We start from the raw sequence: 17,560 nt of genomic DNA, 5'->3' as shown, positions 1-17,560 counted from the left end.
CTGCTCAGCAGAGAGACTGCTGCTCCCTCCCCCTACTTGTCCTCCCGCTGGTATGCTCTCTCCCCCCACTCAAATAAATAAATAAATAAAATCACTTTTTAAAAATGGTATAAGGTATTGCTTTGAGAACCACCGAGAGGTCGAGAAAAAAATCAGGGCAGAAAGTAACAAATGGCCCTGGCAACATGGAAGTCAGCGGTGACCTGACAAAGGCGACCTCCTTCGGTGTAAAGGGCACAAAAGCATCATGGAGGTCGAAGTGGAAAAGGATGATGCCGAAACAGCTGATTATCGTTCCCATTTTATGAGGGAGGACACCGGGGCTTAGAATGGTTAACTGTCTCATCGGAGGGCAAAGCCGCGGGGTCAGATCCTGTACCCGGTGCTACAGGGATGTGCAAGCTGTGTAAGAAATTTACCCAATTCTCTTCCAAACCGTAAAAACCAGCCCTGCACTCAGCGAAGCCCTCGATGAAAACATTCTCTCATGATACCAATTCTGTGTCGGAGAAAAACGAGAGGGCCCTTTGGGCTACAAAAAGGCATCAGGGCCTCTGTGGCTTGCTCAGCTGGACGAGAAGAACCGCCCCTTTCCCGCAGCCCGAGGCCGACGCGGCCCACTGCGCCTGCGCGGGCCTGGGCGCGGCGGGGGCGGGGCGGGAGCGCGCGAGCTGGGGGCGGGAACGCGGAAGGGGCTGCGGCGCGGGGCCCCGACCGAGCCGGGGGCGGGGCCGGCTGCGAGTGTGCGGGGCGCGCGGGTGACAGGTGTGGTGGCGGCCTTGCGGGCCCCGGGGCGTCGGCAGCGGCGGCGGCCTGAAACCTGAGCGGAGGAGACGCGGCGGCGGCGATGCTGGAGACCCTGCGCGAGCGGCTGCTGAGCGTGCAGCAGGATTTCACCTCCGGGTGGGTATACGGTGGGGGACGGAAAGGACCCGGGGGCTGGGCCGGGGACCCCTGACGCCGCCTCCCTCCCTCCCGCGCCCCTGTCCGCTCGGGTCCCGCCCCGCACTTCCCATCTCCGCCCGGCCGAGGAGCAGAGGAACTTTGCGGCGTGGGTCCGGCGGCACTGAGTAACTTGGGTCCCAGCCGGCCGGCTCCGCCTCGCTCCGCGGAGTGCGCGGGGGACGCCTGGGCCCCCGTCCCGGTCTCCGCGCGGCCCGGCGGGGGAGTCACGTGGCGGGCAAGCGCGCCCCCTCTTCCGCCGGCCGCGGGACGGGGGCCTGCGCCTCCAAGGCACCTGCCGGCTGGGGTCTCGGGCTTCTGCGGCGTCGCGGGGAGCTGGGGCCGCCGCCCCCTGCCCAGGCCGGAGGTCACGGGCGCCGCGGCGCGCGCTGTGGGACAGGGTCCTGGCACGCCCCGCTCCCCGGACCCTCGGCGCTGCCGGCCGGCCGCCTCTTTCCCTCCCTTTTGTTTGCTCCCTGTGTGTCTGCCCCGGGTTCGGCGCCTTGATGAAGAAATTCGTGGGGCCAGCAAAGCCACAGAACTACGGCGACATTGCTCACAGCGAGGTCATGGTGACAGGCGCAGACCAAGCCGTTCCCCAACTTGTTCTAGAGTCGCTGGGGAATCTTGAACGCGTCCGACCCCAGGCTGGCGCCCTTACCGAGGTAATCAGACTGGGGACTGCCCGAGTTTTCAGGATTCCCCCGGCTGATTCCAGGGCGCGGGGAAGTTTGGGAACCACAGGAACGGATTCCCGCGCCAGACTCCCAGGACTCTCAGTCTCCACCTCTAAGCAAATGTGGCTTTGCAAATTACTTGAGTTGTCTTGCCTCGGTTTCCACAACTGTACGGAGGTGATAAAAGATGGTACTAGCAGGATTGTGAAGATTAACGAATGGACATGTAAGACACAACATGCAGAACAGAAAGCACCGCGTCATCTGTTGTTACTAGTTCGTGCTTAGTTAGTATTAATTTTTTCATTAGAAAAGGTGTCACCTTCAGAAAGAGTCTTACCTTATCGTACAAATCCTTTGGAGAATTTTCTGAACGAGAACACCTCCATCATAGGGTTTTAAATTGTCATTGAGAAAGACGGGGCTAAGATTTTATCTTACGGGACAAAAATGTTTACGTGGTTTGCCTTTTGGATGCTGCGGATTTGAGGCAAATACTGGAGCACTTACCCCATGTAAATCATTTTTGATAATTTTGGTTTGGAGTTGGTAAGAATATGATACACACTGTGTGAGTTATTCATTTATGGATTTATGGGTTTTGTTTTGTTTTGCATGCTTGCAATCTTTCCCCCCTCATTTAAATTGAAAAAGTAACTTCACGTGTAAATGATTGAAGAGTTTTGACGGGATTCTGGAATAGTCTGCGTGGAGCATGAGTGGTCATAGATAAACCCACCTGGTACACCTGTTATCATTATTTTGAAGGAGTTTTGAGGAGGTAACAGTCCAGCTTCTGGTAGTTACTGTAACTCTCTCGGTTGTGTATTTGCCATTCATACTCATGATCTTTGCTTAAGAAGATTAAACTTAACGAGGAATAACTAGGAATGTAGACTCTGGACCTGAACCATCCTAGGAGGTCTGGACATTCTGAGTTTAGGGTTTAGTTAGGAAGAGAGTTGAGATCTGGTTAGAATCCCTTGGAAACTGACTTCTTGACCCTATCATAGACTGGAGCCACTTTGGGATTAGACATCCTGAGAGGGCTTTCGCTCCATTTAGACTCCCTCCTGTACTGGTCGCTGTCAACTGACGGACACACTGGTCACTGTGTGCCAGTTGGCCTGTCACCTGACAGAGAAATCACTCCTTTCCAGGTGAGGTCTGCCTTGCCGCCGACTGGCTGCTCTGAACTCTGATGTTCCCTTTTGTCCAGTTCACAAATTCCTGTATGACTCCTAGAAGAAAGAATCCTCTTAATTAATTTTGGTAAACTCTCCGTATTCAGCCGGCGATCAACCTATTTTACTTAACTGAATATTTTGCCTTGCTGAGGAAAGATGAAATTAATCAGCAGACGTGTATATTGCATGAAGGCTCAGGGAATTCACAGGTGAAAGTGACATGGCCCTCACCTCCCAAAACTACCCAGTGGCACGTGATACGCATTTGGAACACTTGGTGTTAGTGCGTATAGAAACCCGAGCAGCGGGCTTCTAAATAATTGGAAACTTGCAGCGTTGGGTTGCCCAAGGGAATGAGAAGAAGGAAGGCCTAGTGGGTTTCTGTGTTCCTTCAGTGTTGTGGGAGCTGCTCTTCCCCGTTGCCCAGAGTGCCATCCTCTCAGCTTTTCTGCTTATTTTCAACTTCTGAAAGTTCATGGAACTGGACCTGAAAATGTAGGAAAATCTACTTTTTTTTTTTTAAGATTTTATTTACTTATTTGACAGAGAGAAATCACAAGAGAGGCAGGCAGAGAGAGAGGAAGGGAAGCAGGCTCTCCGCTGAGCAGAGAGCCTGATGTGGGACTCGATCCCAGGACCCTGAGATCATGACCTGAGCTGAAGGCAGCAGTTTAACCCACTGAGCCACCCAGGCGCCCCTACTTTTTTTTTTAAATAGGCTTAGCTTTATCAGTCTCCCAAGAGAATGTCACATTAGTGATAAAAGCATGTCTGATGAACACAGTGAATTTCCACCTTCCATTCAGACTTAAAAAAAAAAATGCAACTTAAGATCAGTTCAGGACAGTGGCTAGAGATGCTGGTGCCTGGGGGGGTGGGGGTGGGAACTATAAGTTGTCCATGGACTTGGGGTATTTTTATAGTTTTTTAAAAGGTTATATTTGAGAGTGAGAGTGCACAAACGGGGCAGGAGGGGCAGAGAGGGAGAAGCAGACTCCCTGTTGAGCAGGAAGATCCCAGGACTCCGGGTTCCTGACCTGAGCTGAAGGCGGCCATTCAACCAATTGAGCCACCAAGGCTCCCCTTTTAAATTTTTATTCCTAATAACAGTTATGTCAAAATTGAGATAAACCTGGAAATGATATCATGTTCTTTCTGACTTAAGTGGTTGACTGGCTGGTCCAAAGGACCACAGGAGTGAGGTTTAGGGCCTCACCCTTCTTGAGTCCTAATTTCATTTAACTTACTCAGAACTCTTAGACCCTTTTGGGGGGTTCATGCACTTTTTAGGGATTGGCTTGAGTTCTGAGGGAAACTTTGGGAAATAATGAAGCACATACTTCAAATCCACTCTGGTCTTTGGTTTTTACCTTCTGAGCAGGTAGGACCAAAAGCCTCAGGAATGAAGTAGTCAGGAATGCAGGACCCTCAGGGAATTGGTAATCAGATTTACTGAATGTTTATAGCTGCCTGTCACCGACTGGTGTTTCCTGTTTTTTTGCTCTGGGTTCTTGCGGGTAGGGATAGAAAACTTGTTGCAGCCAAAGGGTGGGTGTTTACCCCTGCGAGGTCACTCCTGCCCAGCAGACTCATTTTCTCTGCTGCCCTTCCATAGTATCGAAACCCACTGGAAGGAGAGGCTTGAATAATCTAATTCATAGTGGGCTAAAATGGCAAGATTTTGCCTAAAGTCTTGATTCTTCCAGGATTACTCACCTTTTTAATAAGCATGAAAAGAGTCTCAGTATTCGACCTGATTAAGTAACTATGTACTACGTTCCTACTAAGTGTCAGACGGTACTAGGTGATGCACTCAGACGTGTCCTTTTTCCCAGAAGCTCTTTTGCATTTCATTAAAAAGCAAACAAATGTAAGCCATGTGCTCGGTTTTCTTTACTAATTGGCGTGTGTATCTCTGGCTGGATTCTGGGGCTACAAAGTCCTGGGAAAATGTAAAGGGAGGCCGAAGGAACAGAACAGTAAAGATACAAGTGAATGTGTATGTTGTGTGAGCCCAAAGTGAGGAGTCCTTCATTCCTGCGAAAGGAAGCATTACAGAAGGCTTCAAAGAGGAGGCGGCTTCTGTACTGGGCCTTGAAGAATGAGGAAGGTTGTAACATTTGGGGGAGGGCATCTCCAAGACAGAAGTGGTTGTGGGAGAGGAAGCTGAGAGGGAAGTTGAGTGACTAAGAGAAGATCTTTAGCCCTTTGCTGAGTTCATTCACTTATCAAGTACTTACTTACTGAGCACTTACTCTGTGACAGGCACCTTCTAGGATCCAGGGATGGAGCAGAGAACACAGGAGGCAGCAGTGAATGTCCCTGGGCTCTTTCTAGTGGCTAGAAAGGCTCTAGAGGCTCAGTATCTGGAAGGCCACAGGCACTGTCGCCAACAGTAAAGCAGGTTAAAGGGGTTGGGGTAGGCCTGACTGAGTCTTGGAAGGTTTTTGTGGAGGGAGCAGCATGAGCCTGCCTGTGCTTCTGGAAGAAATTTGAGAGGCTGTGTGATGGAAGGGCCGGAGATGTGCGACAGGGAGAGTGTTTAGGAGGCTCTAATTATGGGCCAGGGGGACGATGGTAAGGTGGTGCTGGTAGCAGTTTCTCGAGGGAAAGGACAGGACAGGCACAGGGGGATTTGTAAACAGTGAAATGTAGGAAGGGAAAAAGGTGGGGAAATTAACGATGTTAACTGGAGTATCTTAGATCAATGATGTCATTTACAAACAGAATTTCAGAATAGTTTTTTTTTTCTAAGATTTTTAAAGAATTTATTAGAGAGAAAGCAGGAGCAGGGGGAGAGGCAGAGGGAGAAGCACGCTCCCCACCCAGCAGGGAACCCGATGCCGATGCCAGGACCCGGGATCATGACCAGAGCCAAAGGCAAAGCTTCCCTGACTGAACCACCCAGGTGCCCCTCAGAATAGTTTGAAAGAGAAGCGGTTGGCTGTGAATTTGTTGTGTGAGATCACTTAGGGGTTGACCTTGAAGAAGCAATTAAGATGTGTGAAACCCTTTACACACAGAGCTAACTGCCAAGATGTTGTTTCGTAGAAAATGAGTAAGTCTGCTGTCTTACGGTCATTCCCTGCTGTAAGCTGATTTACCATATAGGCATTAACTAGGTTGAAAACATGGGCAAATCAGATAAAATAAAACCACAGAAGGACCAGTGGTGAGGGGTGGGGGAGACGTGTGAAACCCTTAGGGCACAGGTCAGCACTGACTCGGTGTAGTTGGGGTTAATTAGGATAGAGGTGGTCTACGTTCCTCTCCGTTTCCTGTTTGTGCAGCTTTTATGTGACTCTCTCAGGCTGCAGGGCTGAGGGATGATGTGTACTTTTTTTTTTTAAGATTTATTTATGGGGCACCTGCGTGGCTCAGCCATTAAGTGTCTGCCTGCAGCTCAGATGGAGAGCCAGCTTCTCCCTCTCCCTCTGCTGCTCCCCCTGCTTGTGTGTGTGCGTGCTCGGGTGCACACTCTCTATCAAATAAATAAAATCTTTAAAAATATATATTTAATTTTATTTTATTTTTAAAGATTTTATTTTGTTTATTTGACAGAGATCATAAGTAGGCAGAGAAGCAGGCAGAGAGAAAGGAGGAATCAGGCTCCCTGCTGAGCAGTGAGCCCAGTGCGGGGCTCCATCCCAAGACCCTGAGATCATGACCTGAGCTGGAAGGCAGAGGCTTAACCCACTGAGCCACCCAGGCACCCCGGGGAGAGACAATCTTAAGTAGGTTCTGTGCCCAGCAGAGAGCCCGACGTGCTGGGCTCAATCCCAGGACCCTGAGATCATGCCCTGAGCCTAAATCAAGAGTCAGATGCTCAAGAGACTAAGCCAGTCAGGCACCCCAGATCATGTGTATTTTTGAGTGTGATCGATGCTGTCTTTTCCATGGTCTTTCTGAAGAAAGAAAAAAATGACGAACATTCATGGAAAAATACAATAGATTGGATTTGTCTTTGTAAGGAGAATTTAGTCAGAATAATGGAGACTCCACATGGTGAAAGGAATCGAACCTTAATGACAAAATCTGCTCATTGCTTTGTTTTTGTGGTGTTCTGAAGCCATCATCCTGAGATTTCACAGTTGCTGATGAGCTTAGCTGAGTAGGAAATTGAAGCACAAAGGAATGCCATTAAGGTCACCTGGTGAGGTTGAGTCAGCTAGAGAAAGCGCTTTTCCTGCTCATCATTCATTACCGTGCTCCCGAGGTCATTCTGTTGATCTGCTTCTCTGTAAACTTGTTGTGGGGGCAGGTCTGCTAATCACCTCCATGTCTTAGGAGGATGCCCCCCATTTTAATATTTTCTGCACAGCCTTTAAAAATAAATGTGCTCTTGTCAAATCAAGGTGTAAGTCTTTGGAACAACCTAAAAATAAATTGTTGAAGCCTTAGGACAAATTTGAGGTTAGTTGCTTTTGGTCGAAGATAATTAGGTGCTCACTTATGTCTAAATTGATAGTCACACAGAAGCGCTTATGTCTTCCTGGGTTGTGTGGGTTTAGGAAGAAGACTGGGAACGGTGGGGAAGCCTTTTCTGGAAACTGGTGCATTCAGGAACCTCTATTTTGCCTGGGCCCGATAATGTACGGAGGTTCTTACCTTTCTTGGTGGAGATAATTCTTATTATACTTTTCATGTGAGTGAGTTCTTTTTACAGAATGCTGACAAAGTCGTATTTGGACTTGTATTTAATTCCTGTGGCAAATCATTACTGTCAGTATAATACCACCATTTTATGTTTGAGGAAACTGGGGTATTACACCCAAATCAGTATTTCCCTCTTAGTGAGTCCTGACATTGTGGGGCATTAAATTGCTTTCATTAGCGTGTTGTTTCCAGCACAGAATCACCGTGAGAAACATGAAGTAGAATTAGTACCCAATACAAACAGTATGTTGCTTTTGGTTGAATTCTAGGTTTTGAGGATGTATTTCAGAAGGGACTTTTTTGCTTTTTTGTTACTTGTTAAATATACCTGACCTTAATGTACGTGTGTGTATAAATATATATGTATGTATACACATACATATATATACACTTGACCTTATTTTTTTCAGCTCTAAGAATAATAGTCCTTGTGACCCTTGTCTGTGTTCCTCTCCTCAACCTTCTTCACTGTTTCCCACCTCCTTCTAGCTTCCTTGTTTTCTCCATCAGTTTCTGTTCTGAATTTTGGCACATGGATGATTTATGTGGAGAAGGTGTGATGAGAAGAGATGAATGCCTAAAAGACTGTGTTTGGTACAAAAATGTGTTTACAAAGTTTCAAACATAGAAAAAATAGACTCGCACAGTCCACGCGACGCTTCCATGAGTGAGATCCAGCAGTTGTCCCTCTTCTTGGTCCAGTTGTCCAGTGTCGCCCCTTTCGCTTTTGCGTCTCCTGTCATGGCTGTGACCGTATGGAGGCTAGTGCTCTGTGTTGTGTCTCTCCCGTCGTTACAAAAGTCTGATTTGTCTGTTACATCTGTCCGTCAGTTTGTGCCCCTAAAGAAATAGATGACATAAATGCAATCCCAACATCATACTTAACGGAATTAACACCAGTTCTTTGATATTATCAATGATCCAGTCCATAACCCAATTTCCTTGTTCTTCCAAGTGTCTTTTTTACAGGTGATTTGTTCAAATCCAGATTAAATAAGTTCCACACATTACATCTGGTTAAGGACCAATTTTAAAGCAGATGGCTGTTAAGGAGCCACGTGGAGAAGTTCTCCTTGACCCTTCCAGTGATTTTATTTTCAGCTTCCTGTGATATTCCTTCTTTCTATTCTATTTTTTTCTTCCTTTGGGGGGGTGGGGAGGAGCACCCCAAATTTGATGTATTACAATTGACAAAGTAAAAGTTTATTTCAGAAATAAATATTTGAGATACCAACCTCCAGATTTGCCAGACCATATAATAAGAATGGTCCAGAAAGGATCTTAACAGTTCCCTTGCAATATCCTTGTACACCTAACTATATGGAATTGCCCTAGATCACTAAAAATATTATTAAAATAATTTTGAGTATATTTGAGTATAACGTACCACTGTGTATAACCATCCTAGTGTAATTCTACCTGGGATGTCACAACTAGGTGCCTTTCTCAATTTTGGAGTGGGGGCGATAGAGCGTGACTGTCAAAACACGTTTTCCTAGTTGTTGCGTCATCTTAATTTAAATCTTAATTTAAACTGGATTTACTAGTTGCCAAGGTGAAGCTTGTAAATTTATATTTTTTTAAGTTTGTTTTTTTTTTTTTAAATTTATTAGAGCAAGAGTGACAGAGAGAGAGCATGAGTAGGGGGCAGAGGGAGAACCAGGCTCCCCGCCAAGCAAGGAGCCTGATGTGGGTCTTGATTCCAGGACGTTGGAATCGTGACCTGAGCCGAAGGCAGACGTTTAACTGCCTGAGCCACCCAGGCGCCCCGAAATTTATAGTTTCTCTAGGACAGTTCAGATTTTTAAAATACAACTCCTAGACTCATCTAGAGAGAGAGAAACAAATGAGTTTTGTATTAAAGAGATTGCGGAGTCTTTTTTTTTTTTTTAACAACAAAGAGCTCATCTCATCAATATTTTAGTTTTTTAAAAACAACATAGAGTAATGTAAAAATTTTTGTATGAAACTGGCATTCCAGTCTTTTTGGTTTTTGTTTTTGTTCTTTTAAGTCCTTTTCTGGTGGTTAGCCAGGCATTATGGACAAAAAGGATGGAGTCCCAGGTCCGAGCTTGCACAGAGAGGCTCGGACTCCGGGGTGTACATGGGAGAGTCAGCTTGGACAGTCGCCAGTTTCTAGCTGAGAGCAGTTGAGCACTTTGAGGAAGAGGCACCTATTTCTCATTTTACCAAAGGCATGTTCGGGGCTAGTGGTGGTACCAGGGCCTGCGTTTCAAACTCTACATAGAAACAAAGATCTGTTGAAATAGCCACGTTAAGAACATTTAAGAGTAGTATCTCATTTGATGTTAGAGTGGCTCACAAGGTAGCACTCACTTTCTGGCAACTTCTATGGTACAGGATCAGCAGCCAAAAGAGGAAGAAAATGGGCCAGTGAAGCAGAAATAAACTGTATAGAGTCTGAACTTCATATGCTATGGATGGAGAAGCCTATTTAATTTTATTTTTCTGTGCATCTCTAGCCCATTTATCTGTTTCCTAGCCCAGGAATTTTAAAAAGCTAATAACAGGGAGGGCGGAGGCCGCAGTAGTGCGGAGCAGCCGAAGCACTGAGGTTTCCTCCGAGAACCAGATGACCAGTGGTGGGGGTGGGAGACTGAAGTTGAGGAAACAAAGAGACACAGGATCCCAGACAAACTCATCACCGTAGACTGGCTTCAGGTTGGTAGATGAAAAGGCATTCCCAGCTCAGACATCTGAAGAGATGATTGTTTTGCTATGAAATGTCATCGGTGGTATTCATAAGAATGACCTGAAATTAGCAGAAAATGTTAAATAGAATATACCAAGACCTCTTTACAGGAACCCTCCTCCACTGTTGGTGGGAATGCAAGCTGGTGCAACCACTCTGGAAAACAGCAGGGAGGTTCCTCAAAAAGTTGAAAATACAGCTACCCTACAACCCAGCAATCGCACTACTGGGTATTTACCCTAAAGATACAAACGTAGTGATCCGAAGGGGCACGTGCACCCAAATGTTTATAGCAGCAATGTCCACAATATTCAAACTATGGAAAGAACCTAGATGTCATCAACAGATGAATGGATGAAGAAGATGTGGTATGTGTGTGTCTGTATACACACACACACACACATACACAGTGGAATACTATGCAGCCATCCAAAGAAATGAAAACTTTCCATTTCCAATGACGTGGATGGAACTAGAGGGTATTATGCTTAGTGAAATAAGTCAGACAGAGAAAGACAATTATCATATGATCTCTCTGATATGAGGAATTTGAGAGGCAACGTGGGGGGTTTGGGGGGTAGGGAAGGAATAAATGAAACAAGATGGTATTGGGAGGAGACGAACCATAAGAGACTCTTAATCTCACAGAACAAACTGAGGGTTGCCTGGGGTGGGGGGGGGAGGGAGGTGAAGGGGTAGGGAGGGGGTGGCTGGGTTATGGACATTGGGGAAGGTATGTGCTATGGTGAGTGCTGTGAACTGTGTAAACCTGGCAATTCACAGATCTGTACCCCTGGGGCTAATAATACATTATGTGTTAATAAAAAAAAAAATTAAAAAATAAAAAAAAGAATATAGCAAGTCCTCTTTAAAGAAAAAGGTTTGTAATATATTTTAGAAAACTTTTGATCAGTGTCTAAAATTTCACAGAATGTTTGTACTTAAAGAGCTTTGAGTGCCTAGTATCTTACCTGTTTTATTAAAATGTGCCGCTTAGGCATCTTTGTTACCTACCAAATTCACCTGTGTGCATCACTTCTTTTTCTAATGATGCCAGGTAAATGACCTTTCTCTAGACCAATCAGACTTAGGAATTATTTATAAAAAAGGGATTGGGGCAAGAAAAAATATAAAGATGTTTGCTATAGATATTCTATTCGAGGTGTGACATACAGTAAACACTCAAATGCTTGTCTGTGGAGATGCTGAATTCTTGCTAAAATAATTAGCTATCTGATCTAAAATTTTAACTATGAAACTCATGGTTACAAAAAAATTTCTTAAGCTGTAAAATTATGATAACTTCTACTTATTGAATTATAGGCTGAAGACTCTCAGTGACAAGTCAAGAGAAGCTAAAGTAAAAAGCAAACCAAGGTAAGTCTGTGCTAAGATTTAATTTACTGTGACTTAAATTTCACACAGCCTTCGGCTCTAGTTCTAATAGCATGGTTACTTTAGTGGAGTTCACGTCTGTTGAGTGCCTCTGACTACAGAGCAATCTGATTATTTATAAATTGTGTAATGCGGGAAACTGTCTAATAAAATTGTGAAATGGCTGAGGACATGGCGAGGTATGGTTGTTTTATTCTCGGACAACCAGTGGTTACTGTTCGATCGCAGTTAATCATTTTGTATATTAAGCACAAAGTAGAAGTCCTTCATTATTGAGAAGCAGATTAATAATGAAACAGTACTTGGCAAGTGAGCCTCTGGGGCTGTGTTACCTGTTTTATATAAAAAACACCAGTATTGTGCAGCTTTTCATTTTTTTTTAATACATAAAACATGACCAAATTTCACTTTAAACCTAGAGATTATGAGCTTTTAAAAAATTTTCTTATTGGGACACCTGGGGAGCTCAGTGGGTTAAAGCCTCTGCCTTTGGCTCAGGTCATGATCCCAGGGTCCTGGGATCGAGCCCCACATGGGGCTCTTTGCTCAGTGGGGAACCTGCTTCCTCCTCTCTCTCTCTCTGCCTGCCTCTCTGCCTACTTGTGATCTCTGTGTGTCAAATAAATAAAATCTTAAAAAAAATTCTTATTATCTACCTTTCTATCAAGGTATTTATCTTAAGTGCTAAAACCAATTGTAGGGCAGAATGCTGGGTGATAGTATATTACAGTATTTTAATTGTGAATGAAAGCAATACATTTCTCTGAAAGTTTGAGTAAATTGTCATTAGTAATTTACAAATATTCCACATTACAGTCGACAGTGTCAAAATTCTCATATGTAGCTTTTAATTTTTTTAAGTTGACCTAAGTTGGAAGCAATTTTAATAAAATAAGTGGATTTTTTTGTTTTGTTTGTTTTTTGGCAGGACTGTTCCATGTTTGCCAAAGTACACTGCTGGTCTAGAATTACTTAGCAGGTAAGTGTTTCCCTTTAAGAAAATTATGCTTCTGACTATCGTCTAAAAATATTTTAAATTTTGTAGATAGAAACCTTAAAGCAACTAAATTTTACCTAAACAGTGATTAGAAATTATTAACTTACTCATTTCCCTGAGGGGTTTTTACTTTTCATAGATTAATGCAAAGGCCATTCAGACTTTAAGCAGATTGATCACTATTATATTTGCGAGTCAATAATTTATTATGTGTATTTATATTTATGGCTTTTCTGTTGCAAGAAAATTGATTTTGAATTTAAGTCCTTGATAATCCTCTTATTTTGACTTTTAATTTTATACCATTTCTTCTCTACTCCCCTCCTACTGGCATGCAGATTAATATTAAAACACATGATTTTCTTACATGTGCACCAAAAGCATAAACCAACAAAGAAAAAAATAAATCGAACTCTGTAAAAATTTAAAACCTCTGTACTTCACAGAACCCATCAAGAAAGTGGAACAACAATCCACAGGATGGGAGAAAATATTTGCAAATCGTTTTTCTGCCGAGGGACTTGAATCTAGAGCATATAAATTTTATAACTGAGCGATAAAAAGACAATCCAGTGAGGAACAGGCAAAGGATTTCCGCAGGAGTTTCTCTACAGAAGATATAATTAGCCAATGGTCACGGAAAGATGCTCAGCACCATTCGTGGATGCTGTCAAGCCACAGTGAGATGCGCCTTCACACCCCCTAGCCGGGCTATAATCAGGAGCACAGACAGTAACCAGCCTTGAGCACACGGAGAAATGGCACCGTGTGCCCTGCTGGTGGGGACAGAAAGTGGTGCGGCTGCTGTGGACAACAGTTCGGTAGTTTCTTAAAAGTTCAACATAGAATTCCTGTATGACCTGGCAGTTTCACACCAAGAGAATTGAAAACAAATGTCCACATAGAAACTTGTGCACAAACAGGCATAACAGTATTATTCATAATAGCCAGAAAGTAGAAACAGCACAAATATTCACCAACTGATGAGAGCACGTTCAGCCACCGAAAGGAACGGAGCGCTGGTATGTGCTGCAAGGTGGGTGACGCCCAGAACCAGCACACGGGCCACGTGTTACATGATTCCATTTGTGCAAATGTCCCGGATCGGCAAATGCATAGAGACAGAGTAGATTAATGGTTGCCAAGGATTGGAGGAGAGAGGGGAGTGAGTATGGGATTTCTGCTTGGCGTCATGACAACGATTTGGAATTAGATGGTAGTGATAGTTGCCCAACTCTGTGAATATACTAAAAACTACTGAATGACACACCTTAGAAGGGTGTACTTTATGGTGTGTGAATTATCTCAGTATAGCTGTTAACAAAAATATGTGATTTAAATATGTTTTATGCGGTTTTGAACTTAATGTGCCCTCTGACAGATCCGTGCTAAAGATGCGTGCGGGAGAAGGTCGCTCCTTGTCCTGAGCTATGTTTAGGATGACGCAGTCACCTGTGCCTACAGTTCGCTTTCTCTTTTCTAGCTCTTTACTGCCTTTCTTTTTATGGTTGCTAAATCTAGAGATTTTCTTTTTTGAAATGAAAAGTGCTTATTTTGATACCAGTTTCCTGCTTGGTTTTGTTGAGTGAAGAGTCTAAGTGAACATGAAAGAAGGTACAGTAAGGAGCAGTGGTGTACTCTTTCGTTTTATCTTCATTTTTGTAAATCTAGTGATTTCGTTGAATGGACTTCATTGAAAGATTTATTTTTAGATGTGTAGACCTTTCTGTGTGGTAGTGGTTTGAAAGGGGGTGCGCCGTGGGACTTAATATGAAAATTTACAGTTGTAGGAAGATGTCCATAATATGTTCATTGATTGCCTTGAAACACCACTTTTTTCTCTTTGGAACTAATATTAAGTGGAGGAAGGACTATTTTAAATACCAGATCTCTAAATTATAATGTTTTTAGTTGTGAAAATTGTGATGAAATGCCCATAACATGAAATTTACCAGGTTAACCATGTTTAAGTGCGCATTTCAGTTCAGTAGTGTTAATAAGCACATTTACATTGTTACGCATCTAATCTCCACAACTTTTCATTTTGCAAAATGGAAACTCTGTACCCATTAAACAACAATTCCTGGTTGCCTCCTTCCCTGTCTCTGGTGCCCATCATTCCACTTTCTCTTTCTATGAATCTGACTACTCTGGGCACCGCATGTAAGTGAACTCAAGCAGTGTTTGTCTTTTTGTGACTGGCTTGTTTCACTGAGCATACTGTTGGCAATTCTGACATACACTGTTCAAGCATATGTCAGAAGTTTCTTTCTAAGGCTGATTAGTTTTTTTATAACTATATACCATATTTTGCTTATCCATTCATCCATTAGTGAACACTTAGTTTGCTTCTACCTTTTGGCTATTGTGAGTAATGCTGCTGTGAACATGAGTGTGCACATCTCTCTTCAAGACCCTCCTTTCAGATTTTTGGGTGTATACTCACAATTGCTGGATCATATGTCATTATATTTTTAATTTTTTGAAGAACTACTGTACTGTTTACACAGCAGCTGCACCGTTTTACATTCCCACCAGCAGTGCACAGCGGTTCCCATTTATCCATATCCACACCAAAACTTATTTTCTGGTTTGGGTTTTGTTGTTGTTGTTGTTTTTTAATAGCCATTCTAATTGGTTTGAAGTAATATCTTATTGTGGTTTTGATTTGTAGTTCCTTAATGAATCATGGTGGTGAGCGTCTTTTCATGTGCTTATTGGGCTCTTATTATATCTACTTTAGATAGATGTCTATTCAGGTCCTGTGCCCATTTTTGGATAGGGTGGTTTTTGTTGAGTTTTAGTTCTCTCGGTATCTGGATATTAATCTCTTATCAGATGATTTGCAAGTATTTTCTCCCATTCTGTGGGTTTCCTTTTTTCTCTGTGTTCACTGATATACAAAAACTTCAAAATTTTTAAAAAAGATTTTATTTATTTGACAGACAGAGATCACAAGTAGGCAGAGAGGCAGGCGGGGGGGGGGGGCGGTGCGGAGAAGCAGGCTCCCCGCTGAGCAGAGAGCCCTATGTGGGGCTTGATCCCAGGACCCTGGAATCGTGACCTGAGCTGAAGGCAGAAGCTTTAACCCACTGAGCCACCCAGGCGCCCCAAAACTTCTAATTTTGATGAAGTCCAACTTGACCATTTTTTGTGTCTTGGTTTCCTGTCCAAGAAATTGTTGCCAAGCCCAAAGTCATGAAGCTTTTCCTATGTTTTTTTCTAAGAATGTTACAGTTTTAGTTCTTATGTTTAGATTTTTGATCCATTTACTTAATTTTTGATGAGGTTAAGGGCACAACCTCATTGTTTAGCATATGGATATCCAGTTTTCCTAGCTCCATGTGTTAAAAAGACTGTCCTTTCCCCATTGCATGGTTTTGGCACCCTTGTTGAAAATAATTTGACTGTGTATGTGAGGATTTATTTCTGGGCTGTTTCATTGGTCTATATATCTGCTTTTATAACAGTAGCGCACTGTTTTGATTACCTTTGTACTAAGTTTTGAAATCATAAGTGTGACTCCTCCAACTTTGTTATTCTTAAGATTGTCTTGGCTGTTCCCGGTCCCTTGAGATTCCATATGAAGTTAAGGGTTGATTTTTTTTTTTTTCTGCTTCTACAAAAATGTCATTGGGATTTTGATAGAGATGGCATTAAAATTTATAGATTACTCTGTGTATCATTGATAACATCTCAGTGATCTTAGTCTTCCAATCCAGGAGCATGGGGTATCCTTCTATTTATTTACATTGTCTTTAATTTCTTCCAGCAGTGTTTTGTAGTTTTCATCATACCAGTCTTTCATCTCCTTTGTTAAATCCTAAATTTTTTAATGCTTTTACAAATGGAATTTTTAAATTTCTTTTTTGAATTTCCTTTTTGGCATATGGAAATACAACTGACTTTGTGTTGATTTTATATTCTGCTACTTTGCTGAATTTGTTTATTAGTCCTAACAGGGTTTGTTTCTGTGGAATCCCTAGGCTTTTGTACTTGTAAGATTATATCACTGGCAAACATAATTTTACTTCTTTCTTTTCAATATGATACCTTTTCTTCTTTTTCTTGCCTAATTGTGCTGGCTAGATCTTCCAGTATCGTGTTGACTAGAATTAGCAAAAGCAGGCATCTTTTTCTGTTTCTGATTTTCAAGGAGAAGCCTTCAGTCTTTTGCCACCAAGTAAGATGCTTTTTATATTTTCATATTTCATATGTGGTTTTTATTTTTACATAGTTCCCTTTTATTCCTTGTTTTCTTTTAATTTTTAAAAAGGTTTTATTTATTTATTTGAGAGAGAGAGAGAGGGAGAGCATAAGAAGGGAACGGGTCAGAAGGAGAAGCAGACTCCTTGCTGAGCAGGGAACCCAATGTGGGACTCAGTCCCAGTACTCCAGGATCATGACCTGAGCTAAAGGCAGTCGCTTAACCAACTGAGCCACCCAGGTGCCCTGTTTTTTGAATTTTTATCTGAGTTTATGGAAGTGTGTTGAGTTTTGTCAAATGCTTTTTCAGCATCAATTGAAATTATATATTTTTTCCCTTTCATTTTGTTATTGATTGGTTTTCATATGTGAAGTCATTCTCGAATTCTAGGAAAAAATCCTGATAGGTTGTGGGTCTATATCCTTTGAATATGCTGCTGAATTCAGTTTGCTGTATTTTATTGAGGATTTTTACATCCTTGTTCATAAAGGATATTGGTCTGTAGTTTTCTTGTAGCATCTGTGTCTTTGGCTTAGGTATCAGGGCAGTGCTGGTCTAGAATGCATTAGGGAGTTTTCTCTCCTCCAGTTTTTTGGAAGAGTTTGAGATAGTTGTTTTTTTAATGTTTGGCAGAATTCATTGGTGAAGCCATCAGGACCCAGGCTTTGCTTTTTGGGGGAGGTGTTTAAATTTTTTTTTCCAGTTTTATTAAGATATTGAGATATCTTGATATCTATATTGAGATATAAGTTAAAGGTATACAGTATAGTTGTTTGATTTACATGT

The 17,560-nt window shown here is 42.9% G+C and overlaps 1 protein-coding gene across 1 annotated transcript in view; it reads left to right on the top strand.

Moving 5' to 3' along the window:
* The first annotated feature begins 669 nt into the window (after window positions 1–669).
* Window positions 670–17,560, top strand: part of DTNBP1 (dystrobrevin binding protein 1) — a 131,614-nt gene continuing 114,723 nt past the window's right edge. The window contains exons 1-3 of the mRNA XM_046004333.1: window positions 670–903; window positions 11,499–11,552; window positions 12,499–12,549. Coding sequence (XP_045860289.1) covers window positions 848–903; window positions 11,499–11,552; window positions 12,499–12,549 — 161 coding nt within the window. The 5' untranslated portion in view covers window positions 670–847. The remainder of the gene's footprint in view (window positions 904–11,498; window positions 11,553–12,498; window positions 12,550–17,560) is intronic.

Source organism: Meles meles, chromosome 5 (assembly GCF_922984935.1).
Source record: "Meles meles chromosome 5, mMelMel3.1 paternal haplotype, whole genome shotgun sequence".
NCBI classification, from domain to species: domain Eukaryota; kingdom Metazoa; phylum Chordata; class Mammalia; order Carnivora; family Mustelidae; genus Meles; species Meles meles.
The sequence above is the reverse complement of the archived record's forward strand: the minus strand, read 5'-3'. Positions and strand labels throughout refer to the sequence as shown.